We start from the raw sequence: 19,917 nt of genomic DNA on the forward strand, positions 1-19,917 counted from the left end.
AGGTAAAATCTACTTGCTTGGGATCTGGGCACCGGCTAATCCCATTTTAGGAATCCCCAGAGCTCAAATGAACATCTGTAGATTTTGCTGGTTCTGAGAGACCATCTCTTGCTTAATTTGAAGTTTTATAACATTGTGCTCGGTGCATGGTGGTCTGCCACTGCCTTTCTTATTACAGGGCTGCTACATAATTTGGTACCTTCATTGTGACTGTGGCAGTAGTCTGCTCTAGTCCATTAGGGTTGACTGATGTAGGTTTAAAGTTTGTGCGAGTTTCTGTCGGGCAATGAAAGCACAAAGCGCAAATCACGGGCAGAGCAGGCTTGTGTTTCAGATCTGCCCAGTAAGAGCATATCTAGGTAAGGCTCAGCTGGGTGCTATTGCAGATCGAGGAGATACCCTCGACTAGTATGTTTGTTCTCATGTATGTGAGGTAAAGGTCACTATCTGGAGTCTTTTCACTGATGTTTGAGTCTATGTGTATAGCCTTATTTATGTTGTGTGATCTATGTGTGGAACGTGGTCAGTTATCAGAGCTCAGCAAAGGCACAGTAACTCCTTAAACCTGGCAATTCAAAGGTATATCTGAGTCCTTCATCAGAAAATAAAAGATAAATCATACAAACTGACTAGTGACATGAGCTTGGGAACAGTTGGGACAAGGTGAGAAAGCCTCCATTCCTCTCCCACCATGTCCCAGCCCTCAGTCTATGGGAGCAAGCTCTCTTTTTCAAGAGGAGCAATAGGCCTCATACCCCAGCACATGTGGTACAAACACCTTCTGAGAAAGAGCTCCATGCTGGCAGAGTCCCTGGTTGGGTATTGGAGGAGGCTCCGTGGTGCCTAAGAATTGCCCTGCAAAACAGTGCTTTATATGAGGTGGTCCCCACCTGCATAGACACGGGTCCAGGTTTGGCTTTTCGTGTGCAAGAGGCAAGATTTCTTGGAGCAGACAGTGAGGAGAGCATGATAACACCTAACAGAAATACCAAAAAAGATGCTTTATCTCCAGGGTTTTTGCCTACCTTTGGGCCTGCCTGGATCAATCTTTATGGCTCACCCAGGAGCCACAGCCTCATGGATGACCACCAGGAGCTTAATGAAGGTTTTGGAGAAGGAGTCTCCTTCAGGGGACGTCTCTTCATTGAGATTGCTGTGGAGATACTTTCAGGAGGAGCCCGTGAGTCGAAGTTTTCAAGTATTATCAAGGATATCAAATTGCCATCTAAAGATAAAGACTTCAAAGCACCCAAAGGAAAAGACAAAACTGAAAAAGCAGGAGAGGATCAAAAGTCAGCTTCTCCTTCAGATAAGATGAACTCAACTGAGGTGGAAGTTGAGCCATTCGATGTGCCTTCAGAGGTGGGTATGATATTAAGAGATTGACTGACATGTGTCCCTAAACCTCCAAGGATGGCACTGATGTGTGTATTTGGGTTCAGGTCATGTAACATTGCTTTTATGTGCTCCCTACATCTTCTCCACACCTCCATAGTCTTGGGACCTTCCCATAATAATGCAGCACAAACGGAGCATTAATGTGTACCTGTAACTCATAAAAAAATCCAAGTAGGACTTGGTTTCCATAAAACTTATTCTCCTGTCCTATTGTCCCTTCTGCACTAGCTGCATCCATGTGTTCCTACTAGAAATTTATATGATGTAATATCTGCTAAGTGACAGAGAGCCAATGGGGGTTTGATTTTCTGCATTCATTTGAGAAAATCGGTAGTTGTCAATTGAAGTCAGTAGGGAATCACTGACATAGAATTTGTGCAAATGCAGAGATACAGCATAGCCTGTTTTACTCTACTCCTTTAACCCCACATTGTCAATGCAGTTTTAGATTGCTAACCTCTTTAGGAGAAGGGCTGCAAATCATGTGCTCAGTCTCAACTGGTGTTAACTGATGTTACTTTCCTAATTCCACCTGTTGTACTGGGTTACATCATAGAAAGATCCATGCTACGATACTTTGAGAAGGTTGTGCAGTTGTGGCAGGGCATGTGGGCTCAGGTGCTGAGCCAATACTTGAGCTTTGATTCTCTGTTCTGTCATATCACTGTCTGGGAGCAACAGCACATCGATGCATATGCAAGGTCTATTTTTTTTTACCCAATAAATAGGAAGAAAATTATTCTCATAACCAATTTTCTTCCCACTTCAGTGTCATCAAAATTTTGGCTTTTGTAGTGGAAGTCCCACCTCAGTGCTTAAGGCACTCATGTCCTTTATTAGATCTGATTCTTGGTCTTTTGACTCCATCTCTACAATTAAATAGGAGAGAAGAAATTGTTCTTTGGTCTTGAGGCCTAGCCTTGACAAGTGCTCTTCCTTGGCCTGTGCCCTGGCATTGCCGGCAGGAGTGCTAGCTGAAGCAGGTCAAGGAGTGTGTTAGCAGAAAAATGGCATGGGTAATTGCAAGCCAGTTGTGCGAGCCTGTGCCCTGGTCTTGCCTTATATAGTTGTAAATTGCCTCTGTCCCTTAGTTCTTCTCTGAAGATTGTAACAGAGGTGACATAAGAAAAAAATTTATTTCCATATAGATTTTCCTTTATATGGAAGAAATCCATTTTTGTGAGTGGCTCAAACACTATGGTCTTAGGTGCTAGCTAAATACTCCAGGTAGAGGAATAAACCCTGCTGTAACACCAATAAATATTAATGGTAATAATAAGGATTTATTTCTGACTACTGTGCCTCAGTTTCAAATACAGAATGAGTAAAAGGCAACAACATAATACAGTGACGCTTGATATTCTTTTGATTTTGACATTCAGCAATATTTCATGCTGCAGTAGGTGTGGTAATTGTATTACAACTCTCTGAAAGGAAAAGCAGGAACTTGAGACATTACAAATAAGGCAAAAAATGTCTCATAGAGCCTCTGAGACAATGAACACAAATTACCCAATGCCACAGCACAACTTTATTGACCTATTCCGGCAGCAAGAAGACATTAAACATTTGCAATATGCTTGCTTTATAATGGGAGATAGATGCATGTGTTGTAGTCTCTGAGCCTCAGTTTTATTAGGCACCCTGTGCTCTGGGTTCATGCTGAAAATAATCAAGGCGTAGGGAAGCTAAAGCTACTCTGGAGCTCCAATCTGTTTGTGGTGTTAGCTTTGATATGTGATGCTGCTAATCCTTTCACTGAAGGCCTATGTCTTTTTACTGTGTATAGCAGAGGTTTTTCAAAATGAAGAGATCATGGGCTGTGTCAAAAGCTGTTTCTGTTTTGCAAAAGTCAGGGAAACAAATATTCATACACAGCTGATGTTTTATGCATTGCCTCACTCCATTGCAAAAGAAGCTAGCACTGGTCTTGCCTAATGGGCTTTAGTATGCTGGTGTCCGTGCTGTGAAATGAGTAGGGTTTGCATTGGAGAGATTGTGGCAGTCAGGGTGTAAATCTGGGAAGAGCTCAAACCAGAAAATACATCTCCTTTGAGCTTAGTATTGGTTTGGGGCTAATAGCTTGTTTTGTTAATGACCCAAGAGCACTAGAGGTGTTAGCTGGCCTTCCCTGAGTGAGACTGAGTGCCAGGGACAATCAGATGCTGGGACTCTAATAGGTTTAAACAGAGCCTAGCAGAGCCTTAAAACTCCAGAAAAGGTCGTTACGCTTTTCAGGGTGTGCTGCTGTGCTGAGACCCTTTGCTTCCTGTGCTTCCAAATTCTGTCAAAAGCTGAAAACAAGGTTACTGAGTCACTGATTTCTGTGCTGTGATGCCAGGGAAGGCAAAGCGTGAAGGACTGCACCCCCCGCACTGAGACCCCACCTTTGGACCTGTGATTTAAAACACAGCAGGATAAAAAAACAAAGGACTGCTTGGTTTCAGTAGGCTTTTGCACAGAGCTGCCATCTAAAAGGTGGATACCAGAAATCTTTCTGTCTTACTAGTGTCACTGGGAGCTGAGTGTCATAGTCTTGACTTCGAGCAAGGTCAAAGTCTTGATAGTACCGACATGTGGGCAGTAGGCTAAAGTCATCCTGGGGGAAGCAGGGCTGAGCGAGCACTCCCCTGTCTGGGTGCATGATGATGGCAGCATTTATTGTTGAGATGCAAAGGAAGACTACTGCCATACTCACTGGTAAATGGCTTATATGGGGATGGCGGTGTTTTGCTGCTGTTGCACTAAAAGAGTGGCCTTAAAATGCCCTCGAACTGCCATAGACGTATAGTTTGAATGATGGTGTAAGAGTATGTGAAGATACTGAAACCATTTAATAGGGACTACTGGTGAGGAGAGTATGAAGTGAGGGATAATGACTTTTCTGTAACCAGTTATATAATGGATAATATTGACAAGACCAAAGTCACACAGGCTTATCTCTTTTTCCAATCATCTCAATTTCTCAGAGAAGAGGTATTACTTCTTCTACAAATTGTGCCTCACTGACCACCTCAGACCGATAGATCTATGACACTAACACAGCTGCTAGAGACTTATAAAGACTCCTCTGTGCTGTAAAAAAAGAGTAGAAGGTAAAATAAATGTAATTTTCCTGCCTCCTTCATCTCCAATAGATCTATGAAGAGAAATTTGAGGAATTCCTCCTCTTTGGGACATTTTTTGAAGCCACAATGATTGATAGGAAGGTTGGGGACAAGCCAATAACCTTTGAGGTTTCTATTGGTAAGTATGTTAAGCTCTTCTCCCGAGCAGAGAGGGAGTCTCAGGAGCAAGGGATTGCTTTGTGTTATTGGCAGCTGTGTCTCAGGAGTTGGCTTCAGAGTGGGGCTTACATTTGAATTAAATCCTGTTCATAATTTCTCTGGATAGCAGTCAAGCTGGGCATACCGATGCCTAGCTGTCTCTAGTCCCAGATGCCCTTTATTAATACAAATCTTCTCACCCACTAAATACAGCAATTCACCCAGTATTTAGCTTCCTAATCTCTTGGGAGGCCAAACTCATATAATTTACTTCGGGGCAGAGTTCATTCTGTGGTGCCCATTGCAATTAGTCCCTGGTTGTGAGGGAGCCCCTTTGCAAGGAGGATCCATGTGGACTGTCTTGGCCAACTCTGTAGAGCTACATGTGGGTCTGTGAGTGTGGTATGGGGGTGATGTACAGCCAAGCCTCAAAACGCATGCACCAGTTTGTCCTCTGAGATCCTCCTGGTAATCCTGTCCTGCTTCTGAGTAAAGCAGGACTGTACTGTGTGAGGGACCTCCTGAAGATGGAGCTGAATTGTCCCCAGGAGCAGACTAAAGAGAAAATGAAGACATTTTGATGAACATTGAGCAGATATTTTCAAAGCAGAAGAAATTTCCCTTAAGAGAGAAGCTTGAATTGGTCTCATTTCCCTTGCAGGGGTTTGCTTATCTCTGTCCTAGCCCCACTTAGAGTCCAAGTGCACAGTAGCACCCTGGCACTTCCCATCTTTGTGCTTGTGTACTCAACTGTGCACTGAGTGTGCTCAACTGTAGGTCTACGTGTGCAGGGAGAGATGTCTGTGACAAAGAGGGCAATCAATGAGTGATATTGATTCCTGCTGAAACTTAGCAGGAAGCAGAGCTGAAAATGACAAGAAACTCATTTGTATAGTTGGGCAAGAAATTACACGGATTCTTGTCAGAATTAATGCTAAAGATGAATCTGGCTCTGAATTCTGAACCTGAACATCCACCAGCTACCTGTGCAGTTGAAATTTTGATCCAAATTTGGCAAATGGCCATTATTTATGTGAAAGGCTGAACCAAAAGTCCAGATCAGGATGTATGGGGTGATTCAGCACATCCTTCTCTTGCAGGAAATGTTTTCTGCCTGTCTCTAATAAAATCTGTAATTACCAGTCTGATGGATGCACCTCTTCCCCAGTGCTGATAATTGCCCTTCAAGGCAAAATCCTATCAGAGAAGATGGCTGTACTGTTAGCAGAATTGTCTGGCATTAGGCTTGAAGCTGGGGCCTCAAAGCATTGTTATTACTAATTCTGCAACCCTAGTATGCAAAATTTTCTTGTCTGAAAATGAGCTTTAGCACTTCTGAGATCAGACTTTGAAATAATCATCCATATGTTGTAAAGAAGACATGCATTTGCTGTGTAAATCAAACACATATTGGGGCTCCTGGGTCCAGAAATATCAACAGCAGTATTGTTTTTGCTTCTGAATTTCTTTAGCAAAAGCAGAAGCTCCTGGGGGCCAGCAACCAGATGACTGCATCACTTAGTGATGGGGGTGTTATACTAGGTATATATCACATAGGGCAGGTAAGGAAGCACTGTCCTGGAGTCTGAAAAGTCATCGGGATGGACATACCCTGTCAGGACCTTTGTAAACTGTTGTATGGCCAGAACAGCTAATGAACAGGAGGGGACAAGATTTGCTGCTGATATGACTGGTCTTTCTCTTTTTTTAAACCTAATTCAGATTTACCACCTCCAAGCTAGTCATCTCTTCAGTTGTAACCCTGTGTCTCTAGGTAACTTCGGAAATATTACTGAGGGAGTGTCAGGAGGAGCTGGAGGGAAAAAGAAGACACGTGATAGAGAAACAGAAGAAAGCCTGCTGTATGAGGGGGAGGATGAAATTTCTCATGACCTTGGCATACCCCTGATATCCACCACACCCCCTGAGAAGCCACTGATCATGGGTGGGAACAGGTGAGAATCTATGTTTCAAAACCTTATCATTCCGGACTCTGGTTCCTATTTTATAATCCTGCAGAACTCATTAATGAACCGTGGCAGCTTTAAACAGGTTGTGTGGAATTGAGGCTTTCAAATCTTCAACTACATCTTTCACAACAGTAAATTTTCTAGGCTCCACTGAAGTGAATGGGGTCTGAGCCATTTTACACTCATCTTCTGATCTTGGCCTCATGGGCTCTTGAGCTTCTGGTGTTTCTAAAAAGACCGTGTTATACCAACTATACATTGGAAAGCAATAGGAAAGTGCAACTCCTTCAGTGCTATCCCTGTTTTAGGGTCCCATACTCTGATCACAAGTAACATCCACCCAGTGACCAGCTCCAGAAGCAGAATAACACATTAAAAATATTGAAATCTGGTCAAGACAGAGTCAGCTTCCCAGAACACTTTCCAGAGCTAATAATTATAGATGTAGACTTAAATAGCAAGTAGTAACTGAAGTAGGAGGAAATAGTCCTTGGAAAAAAAGAATGGAGCAATGGATGAAAGCATGCAGAACAGTTCTTCTAAATGGCCTTGTTTATAAACAGAAGTGTAAAGGTTTAATTCATTTCAAAGATGCTAATAAAAAGAAATATTTTCCTTGTTGCTTTGGTAGGAAGAACAATCCCTGATAATGCTGAGTGCCAAGACTAGATGGTACCTCTTTCTTTAGAAGGTCAGGCATTGCCAAGCAGTTTACAGATATAAGGACCTGGTGGCAAATGTCAACCTGGATCTGTTTGGTTTCTGTACCTCCCTTAAGTTAAAAAGTACTTTCATCCTTTCTTGCAGTTAAGGGCTCAGTCAGATTAAATAAGAGCTAGTGGAAGAAAACAAGAATGAAAATACCATGATAGAAATTTTTGTTTCTGCAGCAAATAAATAAAGAGAAGGGGGAAAAAACCTAATGTTTGACAGAAAGATAGTTGCCTCTCCTCATTAACAGGACTGCAGATTTGGGTACATGCTGGGTTATTATCATCCCTGAGAGACTGTGGGATTTTTAGTTTTTCCCTTAACAAAAATTTAGATTTAAAGAACTGTTGTAAAAGAATGAATCATTCTTCAAATCTGCTATTTGCTTCTTGGCTCACTCCAATATTAACAAAGTTTTCTCTCATTAAAGATTCCTTTTCCTCAAATTTATGTAAAATGTTGAATCTTTTTTCCCTCCTGTGCTATCTAAACCAGTTTGGCCAGCCACAGATACTGACTAATGACTTTATGACTGTCATTTCTTATTTGTATCTTACTGGTCTTATCACTGGGTATTTTTAGTATGAATCAGTACTTAATGGGATAGCCAATAGTTTAGATAAACTCTGCATTTTAGAAGCATAAATGAACAATAGAAAACAGTAACAAGAGTCCATTCTGGAGATTAAAACCACTAAGTAATTAAAGAAGCAGGCAGAGCAGTAAGAATTCTAAAGCAGACACCATGAAATTGCCAGGAATTTTCCACATTTATGTCAAAATGTATAGCAAGGATAAGCTAACACTAAAAAAGTGCTTTCCCCAGATTCTCATAGAGGGAATAATAGACATGAAAGTTCAGTCTTCCATGTGAGTTATTTCATGGCTATATAATTTTCTTAGTAAATTCCATTAAAAGACTCATAAGCTCTATGAATTTCAGGTTAAGATGTTTGTATTGGGTTTGTGTGGCAAGGTTTTGGTAGTGGGGGGGCTACAGGGGTGGCTTCTGTGAGAAGCTTCCCCCGTGTCCAACAGACCCAATGCCAGTCAGCTCCAAGATGGACCCACCACTGGCCCAGGCCGAGCCCATCAGTGACAGTGGTAGTGCCTCTGGGAGAACAGATTTAAGAAGGGAAAAAAAGTTGCAGGGGGCACAGAAACTGCAGCTGGAGCGAGGAGTGAGAACATGTGAGTGAAACAGCCCTGCAGACCCCCAGGTCAGTGCAGAAGGAGGGGGAGGAGGTGCTCCAGGTGCAGAGATTCCCCTGCAGCCCGTGGGGAAGACCATGGTGAGGCAGGCTGTCCCCCTGCAGCCCAGGGAGGTCCACGGTGGAGCAGATCTCCACCTGCAGCCCGGGGAGGACCCCACGCCAGAGCAGGTGGGTTCCCGAAGGAGGCTGTGACCCCGTGGGAAGCCCATGCTGGAGCAGAGTCCTGGCAGGACCTGCGGATCTGTGGAGAGAGGAGCCCACAGAGCAGGTTTTCTGGCAGGACTTGTGACACCATGGAAGAGACCCACATTGGAGCTGTTTGTGAAGAACTGCAGCCCGTGGGAAGGACCCACTCTAGAGAATTTCATGGAGAACTGTCTCCCATGGGAAGGACCTCATGGTGGAGCAGGGGACGAGTGCGGAGTCCTCCCCCTGAGGAGGAAGGAGCGGCAGAAATGGCGTGTGATGAACTGACCCCAACCCCCATTCCCCGTCTCCCTGCACTGCTGCTGGGGGAGGAGGGAGAGAAAATTGGGAGTGGAATTGTGCCCAGGAAGAAGGGAGGGGTGGGGGGAAAGTATATTAAGATTCGGTTTTATTTCTTATTACCCTACTCTGGTTTGATTGGCTATAAATTAAGTTAATTTTCCCCAAGTCAAGTCTGTTTTGCCCATGAAGGTAATTGGTCGAGTGATCTCTCCCTGTCCTTATCTTGACCCACAAGCCTTTCTTTATATTTTCTCTCCCCTGTCTAGCTGAGGCAGGGGAGTGAGCGAGCGGCTGCGTGGTGCTTAGTTGCTGGCTGGGGTTAAACCACAACAATGTTCTAGCATCGGGAGATAGTTGAATTGTTTTTCCCTCTTATGAAACCACCAAAATTAATGATTACCTGAGACCTGTGTAGCTGTGCTATGCACTGAATTTAATGGGTAATGCTCACCTTGTTGTAGGTTATTGAGGAGAAAGTAAATGGGAAATTCTGTTTCTTTTGATATCCCATAGGGCAGTAATATGAAGTTGTAGAGAAGATCTTCATCTTTTTAAACAGAAAAATTGTCACATAAACCTATTAGGGATGTGTGGAAGTTAGGAGTTACAGGTAGGACACTGGAAAGCAAGAAATGATTTGGTTTCTGTGGGCTTGGCTTAGTGGTTAAACACATGTGTCCAGTTCTATCTGAAATGACCTAGGGTATCTGAGGCATCCTTACAAGCAAACATGAAAGACCCAGACCCTTCTGGGCCCACAGGTGGATGCCCGTGCTTAGGCAATTTTGCCTACTGGGGCTCTGGATTTCAGGGGTGAATGATCAGGATGATCAAATTTTCTAAAAATTTGGCTGTGCTCAGATAGAGACACCTTGAAATGGAAGAAGTCAAGTCCATACCAAGTGCACTCTCCTTTCTTGGATACCACAGTCTCTCCCGGAAGAGAGGAAATTGCAAGTGCAACCATTTTTTCTGCCAGTCGCTGAACATCGTGAAGAACAGGAAGCTTGAGTAGTTTTGTCCTTTATTATTTAGGGAATTAGTTTCTGTGGAGGAATACTGAAGGGTCACATGGCAAGTAGTATTGGTTTTGACTGGGATAGAGTTATTTTTTTCCATAGTAGTTTGTATGGGACTATACTTTGGATTTGTGCTGGAAACATTGTTCAGTATACAGGGATGTTTTCATTACTGCTGAGTAGTGCTTACCCAGAGCCAAGGCCTTTTCTGCTTCTCACCCCACCCCACCAGCGAGCAGGCTGGGGGGGCACAAGGAGTTGGGAGGGGACCCAGCTGGGACAGCTGACCCCAACTGACCAAAGGGATATTCCAGACCATAGGACGTCATGCTCAGCACATAAAGCTGGGGGAAAAAGAAGGGGGGGGACATTCAGAGTGATGATGTTCGTATTCCCAAGTCACCGTTATGCATGATGGAGCCCTGCTTTCCTGGAGATGGCTGAACACCTGCCTGCCGATGGGAAGTGGTGAATGAATTCCTTGTTTTGCTTTGCTTGTGTGCATGGCTTTTGCTTTGCCTATTAAACTGTCTTTATCTCAACCCACAAGTTTTCTCACTTTTACCCTTCTGATTCTCTTCCCCATCCCACCAGAGAGAAGTGAGCAAGATGCTGTGTGGTGCTTAGTTGCCAGCTGGGGTTAAACCACGACAAAAGTATGCACCAGAAGATAGCTCTCCAGTACAGCCTCGTCTCAGCTGCTGAGCGTGTATTGGTGGCATTGGGTTAGAACCATTCCCAGAAGAACATAAAGCAGTTTATAGAGCTTCATATCCATTAAAAAGCTCTCCACTGTCCCACCAGTAGTAAGGAAAATGATGAGACCTCTAGTGTTAAATCCAGTATGGCTGAGCATGGTGTTTCATAGGGCTATAGTATTTATATAAAGGGAGGACAACGTGCTTATCAAGTACATGGTTTTGACATAGTGCCTACCACAACTCCAGTCAAAACATCAGGCTTTGTGGCAGGTGTGCATTAAAGCGTGCAGAGCCTCTGGTTATGCTGGCATCTTGCTCATTTTTTTCAGTACAAGACCTTCAAACAGCTGAACACCCAAAGAAAGCAGCATTACAAAAAGAGTCAATATGGCAAATTGAACCTAAGATTAAAAGTGAGAAAAGAGAGAGCAGCAGAAGCATTTTATCACTGAGTTATTATGAGTTTGGCATCACTTTTACTAAGCAGGGTCCTGCAGATCAGCTTCTGCTAAGGAATGTCAATCTCCACTAGCTATTTCTTCTGAAACAAAGCATCCTGTGAAAGTAATGTGGTGGTGACACTCTGCCATGCCTCTCCTGCTGTGCAGTGTGTGGAGCCGTTGCTCTTGAAGAGGTGATCAGATTTTAATCTTTGCTCCTTTTCCCCTTGTTGCTTCCCACCATTAACAGTATTTCAGAGCTCCTCTGCATGTCCCTTTGCCTGGTTTTTCTCTCACCCTGGAAAGCACTGAAACTAGATGCATTGACTTCAAGCTTTTTCTCTTCAGGGATCTCACAGGTAGCATAAGTGATGTTTGTGGTTGTTCTTTGCAGTATTTACTGGTTAGCACATGTGAACACATCCTGTCATGTCTTCAGTTTCTGTGCTGTGAGAGACCACCAAACAGTTTTTCTTTCCCGCTGTCCTGGTTTCGTCTGGGATAGAGTTAATTTTCTTTCTAGTAGCTGGTATAGCATTATGTTTTGGATTCAGTGTGAGAAGAATGTTGATAACACACTGATGTTTTCTGTTGTTGCTAAGTAGTGTTTAGACTAAGTCAAGGATTTTTTCAGCTTCTCATGCCCAGCCAGCAAGAAGGCTGGAAGGGACACAGCCAGGACAGCTGACCCAAACTGGCCAAAGGGATATTCCATACCATGTGATGTCATGCCCAATGTGTAAACTGGGGGGAGTTGGCCTGGGGGGTGGATCGCTGCTTGGGAAGTAACTGGGCATCAGTCGGTGAGTGGTGAGCAATTGCTTTGTGCATCACTTGCTTTGTTTATTCCAATTCTTTTATTATTATTATTATTATCATATTATTATTATTTATCACCATTGTTGTTATTATGAATAATTATCACTATTATTTTCTTCCTTTCTGTCCTATTAAGCTGTCTTTATCTCAACCCACAAGTTTTACTTTTTTTTTTCCTGATTCTCTCCCCCATCCCACTGGGTGGGGGGCAGTGAGTGAGCGGCTGTGTGGTGCTTAGCTGCTGGCTGGGGTTAAACCATGACACCCGTGCCTCCCCCTGAACTCCTCTCTCACCTTTATGATCTGCTCCCTACTTTGTTTTCACAGGAACTACCAGTACCTGCCGTACAATGAGAGGAAGCCGTGTATCTGTGTCAAGAGCTACTGGGGTGACCAGACCTTTCGTCTGTACTCTTCCAACACTCTTGAGAAAATGGCGGATCACCTGGTAAGTAGCAACCATCCTCCCAGGTCCATGTATTTACCAGAGTATGGCAGTGAGAGGTCACATCCCCCAAAACAGGCCTTCAAAATTACCCCCAGCTGCATTCCTTGCTGTTCATTTTGTGAAAGAGTAGCTGATATCACCCCATCTCTTTTTTTGTCCAATTGCTTTGATCTATTAGAGCTAGTCAAGTATTCCTGTCCAGTTTGGGTTTTTTGGCCGTAGGGCTGTCTTCTTTTCTCAGAAACATTTTATTCTTTGTAAGAACAGTCAAACAATTAAAATAGGACATACAGAATAATTCTGTCTCCTATGGCTCTTCCTCTAATATCTTCTTGCCCAGACCACATGGTTTAACCTGTGTTTATGCTGGAGACTCTTTAAAGGACACTTTTTGGTTTTAGTTTTCCTAAAAACATTGATAGAGACAAAATGGCGTATTGTCTCATGGGCAGTCACTGTGACGCCCTAGTCATAGTGTTTTCCCATAATGATGTTTTATTCTACCCTCTTTTAAAGTTGACTATCAACAGTCTCAAGAAAGTAGTAGTATTTTTTTTAAAGTGACTTCTAATGTTGAATATTTTAATTTGGGGCACTCAGATTAAGAGTCTGATTCATCCCTCATTTATCCTTATATACCTCATGAGCAACAACACTGAAGTCATACTCATGCAAGGTTGTATCATGACAAGACAGGGGCTTATAGGCCAACATTTCCAACCCAGGTATTTGAAAATTGAACATCTGAGTATATATATGGAGAGATATGTTTGTCAGTGTACCTTAACATCCACAGGCCTTTCTGGAAATCCAGCCATTTATTTTAGTTTGTAAGAACAGACTCCATTTCTCAATGATAATGGTAGGTGCTGCAATAAACCTTGCATATGGATTCAGGTGCCCACTAAAGTTTAAGAAGTTAACTCCAGCAACTTGCTAAATTTAGGCAGCAGGGCTGGAAACAGAACCAAGAAGACCTACAGTTTTTCCTCCTACCTAGTGGAGAATGTTTCCCACGGACTGATCTTCACCAAAGTGAGAAAACAAAGCTGCTCCAAGCAGTAGTAGCTTGGACTAGTAGTTGGAGAGATTGGGGAAATGTCAAATCATGCTGCCGGACTCTTCTCTCTGCACACTTCAAGCGTAGTGATATATCAAAGGTTCTGTTCTGTCAGGTTACAAAGTCACCTCCCTCATTCTTGATAGTTATATGGTGAATAATGGTGTTATAACACTGGCAGAATGACAAAGTGCACTCCTTTACATAACGGCTTTTTCATGTGTTTTTCATAGGAAGAATCGTTAGAGCAAGTAAAGGACATGATCAAGGTTTCAGAGATCGCATCTGAGGAGAAAATGAGGACGACCCTAAATGAATTTATCAATCAAAGCAGGTAACTACATTTACTAGAGGCATACAGAAAATTGACATTATATGTTGGCTACAAATTGGAGGCTAGACATGGAAACTGGTGATAATAAAAAAAAGTACAGTAAACTTACTGAGATATGTATTTTATTTGTTCTCTTGTAAAAGCAAAGGCCTTCCCAAATTGCAATGTCTATTTATACAGAGAAAATATTTTATTGTTATTTCCAATATTCAGTATTGACAGTAGACTACTGCCAATCATTGTCATATTATTTTGGCCTTCTGGACTCTAAGAATAGAATGTATATGGGATAAGTAGGATTTAATAAAGTGCGTGATGGACATACTGTAAAAAAGGACAAGGTTAAGATAAAGGATTCCACATGCTGGGATAAATCATCCAGTGGGTTCTGGGTCAGATGACATGATTGGGCTCAAAATAAATATAAACCCTAATTTCTAAATATTAACCCTGTTTCTGTGAAATGTGGTGCAGACTTTTTGGACTCTATTCTTTGAATCTTATAAGTGCTCAATATTTATTTTAGAGAATTTCAGCATCTCTGTCTTCTGGTTCATGTACTGCACTTCATTCCAATGTAGTTTAGCGGCTTGCATTAAAAAAATAACACATTTAAAGAACCTGTTATTCTTGTGTCCTAGGGCCTTCACTACCATTGCTGAAAAGAAGCCCAAAGGGTTGAACTACACTGCTTTGGACAAAAAGAGACTCTTGCTATTCAAGCAAGAGCTGGTATGTGTATTTTTTTTCTTTAAGCATTGATGCAATGATGTTAACTGAAAGCATGCTGGTTGCGTACATTTTAATTTCTATTTGATACCACCATACTGGAATGTTTTGTAATTAATATGAATATAGTATCCAAGAGCATTTTTTTCAATAAACCCCTCTGTGCTTAACAAAGAGTTGTAAGGTACCCTAAAATAATTCAGAATATGTTGTTTTTAAATACAAATAAGACGTTTCAATAATGAGCTGATTTTTCTTTCTCATGCATCTTAAAATGGGATGATGCTGAGTTCAGTGGAAAAACACCAAATTAACACTGCTGTTAAATGTTTAATTACTGTGGTAGGGCTGAACTTCAAGACCAGTAAAGTCTGGCATTTGATATTCCTGGATCTAGCCACCTCCTCAGGGAACCGGTGAGAAGAAACCAAACTGGGTGGAGATAGTCTGAATGTTTATTAGCTTTATCTACTGTTTCTAGCACAGAATTTGGCTGTGACTTCGGTCAGGACAGAGGCCCAATAATTCTAGGTGATAATCACATGTCTCTTGGGACTGCCATACATCCAGTATACATACAAACAAAGACAAAATGGCAGACATTCACATTTTATGTTATTCAGTTCCAAAGAGTAAATCACTTTCTGTTGCGACAAAGAAGGTAATTGTTACCTTGAACCACGTGTCTCCATCTTTTCTTCTCAACTTGAATCGAAGACTGTTTCCTCCTTCTGTGTCCAGTTCGAACTACTTGTTAATGCATAAAAAATACATACTGTTTTTTCCCAACTGCAGGAAGCAATGTCTAGTGATGCCAAGGGAATTGTTCAGCAGCAGAAAAAGAAGATGTCACTGGATGAAATGATGCATGAGACTCAGAGCTTTATAGATAAAATTCGGTTCTTGGTTGATGAGGTAATCCACACAGAAATTCAGATAAATTTAAAATCCAGGGCTTAACTTTGATTTTCATAATCCCATGTGAATAATAACTCCTGGCCTGGTTATCCAAAGAGTTCTGGACCCAATCCCGTTTTGCATTAAATGAAGCTGTTAACAGACTGGGGTAGGAAACATTGGGCTATATGGTATGGAGGGGATGTGGTGTGGACCTCAGGGGTCTCTATACTATACTTCACTGTGCAGACACTGCTTAGACATGCTATTAAGCCTGAGAATAACAGAAGAATGGACATATTTGGTCAGGGCAAAATCCAGCCAGTGGAGTGCTGTCCCTCTGAGAGCTGCCTGTGCTAGCAAACTAAACAGGGCCATGGTTATTCCTGGCTCAGAGAGCATGTGGAACAGCCTGGCATGGTTTGCAGCCTATGCCCAAATTCTTTTCCTTCCCAAAACAGAGTGACCTCGCTCACGGTGCCTCCTGGGAACAGCCCTGGGCTGGTCTTTGCTTCAAACCATACTCAGTCTTTGCTCGGGGAAATGTTATTTGGGACAGGGCAAGGCAATGCCATGGAGCATCCTCACAAGCAGAACAGATGATAGTATGCCAGTGCTTGAGTTTGGTCCTGGTCCTTTTTGGTTTGCTGGTAGAGATGAAGTTGATGGTATTTCCACAGGAGGTACTTTCAGCTTACACAATCAGTGGGTAAGTTATTTCCTGAGACAGTCATACCCAGATTTTTAGTTTTAGTTTCTCCTGAAATGATTTATGGAGTGGGTGCTCCTTAATCACTCTACAAAACTCTTTATCTTCAGCTGTGCTTAGGAATGGAGGTTTGGACTGCAAAGCATGAAATGACAGCCTCCTTCAGTACAGGTGCACATCTGCCACTCCACAGGAGCCATGAGGGAATCAGCTCTTGGTAGAGAGCCTTTTAACAAAAAATAATGTTGTTGGCTCATAGAAAGAATTCAGCTTTAGTTCAATATTCCTCATCATTTAACAGCCACAGAATACGGTGCCTGATGTGTTCATCTGGATGCTCAGCAGCAGCAAGAGAGTTGCATATGCAAGAGTGCCAGCAAAAAACATACTCTATTCCCCAGCAAAAGAGCAGAGAGGCAAGGACTGTGGGAAGATTAAAACCTATTTCCTGAAAGTAAGTCTGGGGCGTTCTGCAAACACAGGTAATGCCTGGGGACCATTCAGTATTCAGATTTCTTCCAGGGACTGTATTTGACAGGGTCATCTTTGTAATGTTCTAAAAATGTGTACACACTTATATCTGCCATCTATTAATATTTGCTTCTTACATTTATGCTTGTCCTTTAAGCACTGTATCATTCCCAGGCTCTTGGTGTATGAGTAATTAATTCTCTCACTACTTGTTATGGCAAGTATATAGCATTGTTTAGCTATAGGTCTATACATAAACAGATAGAAGAGGTACAGCCTCTTTGCTGGCAAAGACATCAGAACGCAGCACATGAAAGTCCAGGAGGAGACTGGTAGGAGATCAGCACGCAGCAACTCGGATAGCAGGGAAACCTAGGTATTCAGAGGTAATACAGCAATTATTTATGCTTGCTATTTAAAATGCGGCTAGGTTTGTGCAATATATGTCCAAAATATTGTTATGGGATTGTTCGTCTTGAAGGAAAACCTTAGTGGATATACTCCTACAAAGGCAGTGTGACTGGTAGTATTTGGCAGTGGAATATTATGCAGTGTAATTGTTACTATGGCCGTGAGGAAAAACCCAAACACACAAGAAAATAGTAACTTAATATAATGACTTTTCAGTGGTTTTTCACCTGGAGCTGCTGGGAGCACTCCCATAGAGCACAGCTAAGAGCAACTAGAAATATCTAAGTTCCTGATAGTTGCCATAGGTGCTTGTTAAACACAGCACTATTTGCCTGCAGGAACAAGAAAATACCACAATTAACTCTCCAGCCCCTTCAACATCAAGAATTACCATAGGAACAGATAGTACTAAACACTGACAGATAATGCTAAACACTGAGTTTAGCAGAGCTGGATGAAGTGGGAACAGAGAGGAAGGAAATAATAGTATTGTTCATCAAGACTAGTAATGTTTTATGCTGGAATATATTTTCTGACCTGCCCAATGGAGGAATATTTTTAATAATACATGGGGCTAACTATTGGAGACCAGCAAAACTGTATGAAATGGAAAGAGGGCTGAAGTCCGGGAAAAGTAGGATATCAGCTAGCAGCTGATATCATGCTTGCAGCTATTAAGTAGCCTGCCCAAACCTCTGCTTATCAGGCAGTATGCCATTTACATAGACTTTCAACCAAGCAAACTACTCATTTCTTCCCTAAGAATCACAGAAGTTCCTTGTGCTAAATGAGTCTCGGGGCCACTCACTGTGGAGAAATGCCATTTATCAGTATATCAACTCAGTGAATGCTCCTTTATTTTACTCTGGCTTGGTAGGACTCAGCATCCAGCCAGCTCTCTCTCTTGAGCTTGTTGTGATGGGTGGATTTTTTTCTTCAGTTACCAGGCAAGCGCCCGTTGGGCTGGACTGTGCAGGCAAAGGTGGACATCTATCTATGGCTTGGACCTGCCAGCTATGCCCACAGCATCATGGAGAATTTGCCTGTAGGATATGAGACTGAATTATCATCTAACACCAACTCAGGGCACAGTGTGGTGCCCTCACCTGCCTGCCTGCTGTATAAAAGTAAGGCACTGTTTCTTCTCCATATTAGCAATTAAGAGATGTGGCCCCAAAAGCTCTAATCCAGAGGGTGGCACAACCTCTGTTTAAAGTAACTGTTCTAAGATGATCATGGCTCAGCATCTTTTCATCAGAAAAGGCTGGTTTCATTGCCAAGTCATCGATCCTGCCACCGACACTTTGAAGATGTCAAGGAAAGAAAGGACTTGTTCACTTGCAATATCTGTTCCCTGTCCCATGGGTCTGTCTCCTTGCAATGAGGAAGCATCTTTCAGTTCTCCTGATGAAGCTACTGTGTTGAACACCTGGTAGATAAACCAGTGATGGGAGATAAAAACTGGCAGTTAACAACCTTGCAGTAGAGACTTACATAGGACATTGATTTTAAGTGAATACAGAGGTCTTGCACAATTTCTGAGTGTCTCAGGTGTTTCTTTAGTGAGACAGCACTAGCAACAGTTCCCCTTGTCAGATCCTGGTTGGACAACAGGTGATGAATCTTCCCTTCCTACCTATGTGCTGCATCATTTTGATGAAGCTGACATTACTGTTTTCTTTGCAATGATGTAGCCCCGCACCTCTTCCAGCTGAGAGCTCATATGTATCAGGCAAGGGGGCTCATTGCAGCTGACAGCACTGGACTTTCCGATCCTTTTGCAAAAGTTACTTTCACATCACACTGCCAGACCACAAAGGTAAGTTCCAAAGTCTCTTTCAGTAAATTAAAACACTTTTTTTTTCCCAATTAAGCCACGAAAAGAAAAAATCTTGGTTTCGCAAGGAGGTACGTAGCAGGAAAAGTTAGATGCCTGCTGTTAAAGGGCAACTCCTGACAGTCCACTGCAAGCAAGGCAAAAGTTTAGGTGTAACCTACTACTCTAACATGAGGTGCAGTAGTACTAGTTTATTTTAGCTCAGATGTTAGGTTCTCTGGGGCTACTGGGACTTTGTAGCAAGTGAATTACCTTTCTCTACAGCTTTTTCTATATGTTTTAAGTTTGGGCTGTTGTCATTCCTTGGTATGAGAATGAACCCCCATGGTTCTCTTTTCGTATAGTCTATGCATGCAGTGATTGAGCAAAAAGTGAAGACCTTTATAGGGCTTCTGTAGCCATGAAAACGAGCATGGCTCTTTGTGATGGAATTTGGCAAAGCACGCTGGTGGTTTTAGAGTGGCAGCGTTGAAATGAGCTGAAAACAGAGGTGTGAGACTTTCTGCACCACTTAAATGCTGCAAAAATGTGCCCATAGGGAGTGGTCTCACTTCTTCCTCGGGCATCTCCAGGGGCAAATGGTCTCCTATGGACATTTGATGGAGCCTCTAGAGAGGAGGGGGGACTTCTACAAAGCTCCATCCAGCAAGAAGGGTTGAAGTACAGCCCTGGCAAATGAGCAGGAGGATGGTCCCTCACAGAACATGAAGACTGACTTTCAGACATCCTGAGCCCTCTACAACTACCCTGGAGTTAAAATGGGTCCGGGAGTTCTGAAACCCATGCCACAAATAGAATTTGCTGAGGCAAATATGGTCTTGCTTCAGAAAAAGTATTTAACCTCCCCATCCAGGCCCTCCCCCAAAAAACTCCACAGAAGACTGTTTTAATCTATTTAATTCTAAAATTCCTCTGACACCATCTTCTTTTATGAAGCAAGTTCTGTAGCATGTGCCAAAGGGAGCGAGGAGCAAAAACCTTTCTCTGCTCTAAG

At 42.6% G+C, this 19,917-nt stretch overlaps 1 protein-coding gene across 1 annotated transcript in view; it reads left to right on the forward strand.

Annotated features, from left to right (window-relative positions):
• FER1L6 (fer-1 like family member 6) overlaps positions 1-19,917 on the forward strand; it is a 91,563-nt gene that overhangs the window by 33,242 nt on the left and 38,404 nt on the right. Inside the window, exons 13-22 of the mRNA XM_069778632.1 lie at positions 1,013-1,362; positions 4,536-4,644; positions 6,439-6,619; positions 12,355-12,475; positions 13,769-13,869; positions 14,511-14,601; positions 15,394-15,513; positions 16,506-16,658; positions 18,027-18,213; positions 18,781-18,905. Coding sequence (XP_069634733.1) covers positions 1,013-1,362; positions 4,536-4,644; positions 6,439-6,619; positions 12,355-12,475; positions 13,769-13,869; positions 14,511-14,601; positions 15,394-15,513; positions 16,506-16,658; positions 18,027-18,213; positions 18,781-18,905 — 1,538 coding nt within the window. The remainder of the gene's footprint in view (positions 1-1,012; positions 1,363-4,535; positions 4,645-6,438; positions 6,620-12,354; positions 12,476-13,768; positions 13,870-14,510; positions 14,602-15,393; positions 15,514-16,505; positions 16,659-18,026; positions 18,214-18,780; positions 18,906-19,917) is intronic.

This window comes from Haliaeetus albicilla, chromosome 3 (assembly GCF_947461875.1).
Source record: "Haliaeetus albicilla chromosome 3, bHalAlb1.1, whole genome shotgun sequence".
Lineage (NCBI taxonomy): Eukaryota > Metazoa > Chordata > Aves > Accipitriformes > Accipitridae > Haliaeetus > Haliaeetus albicilla.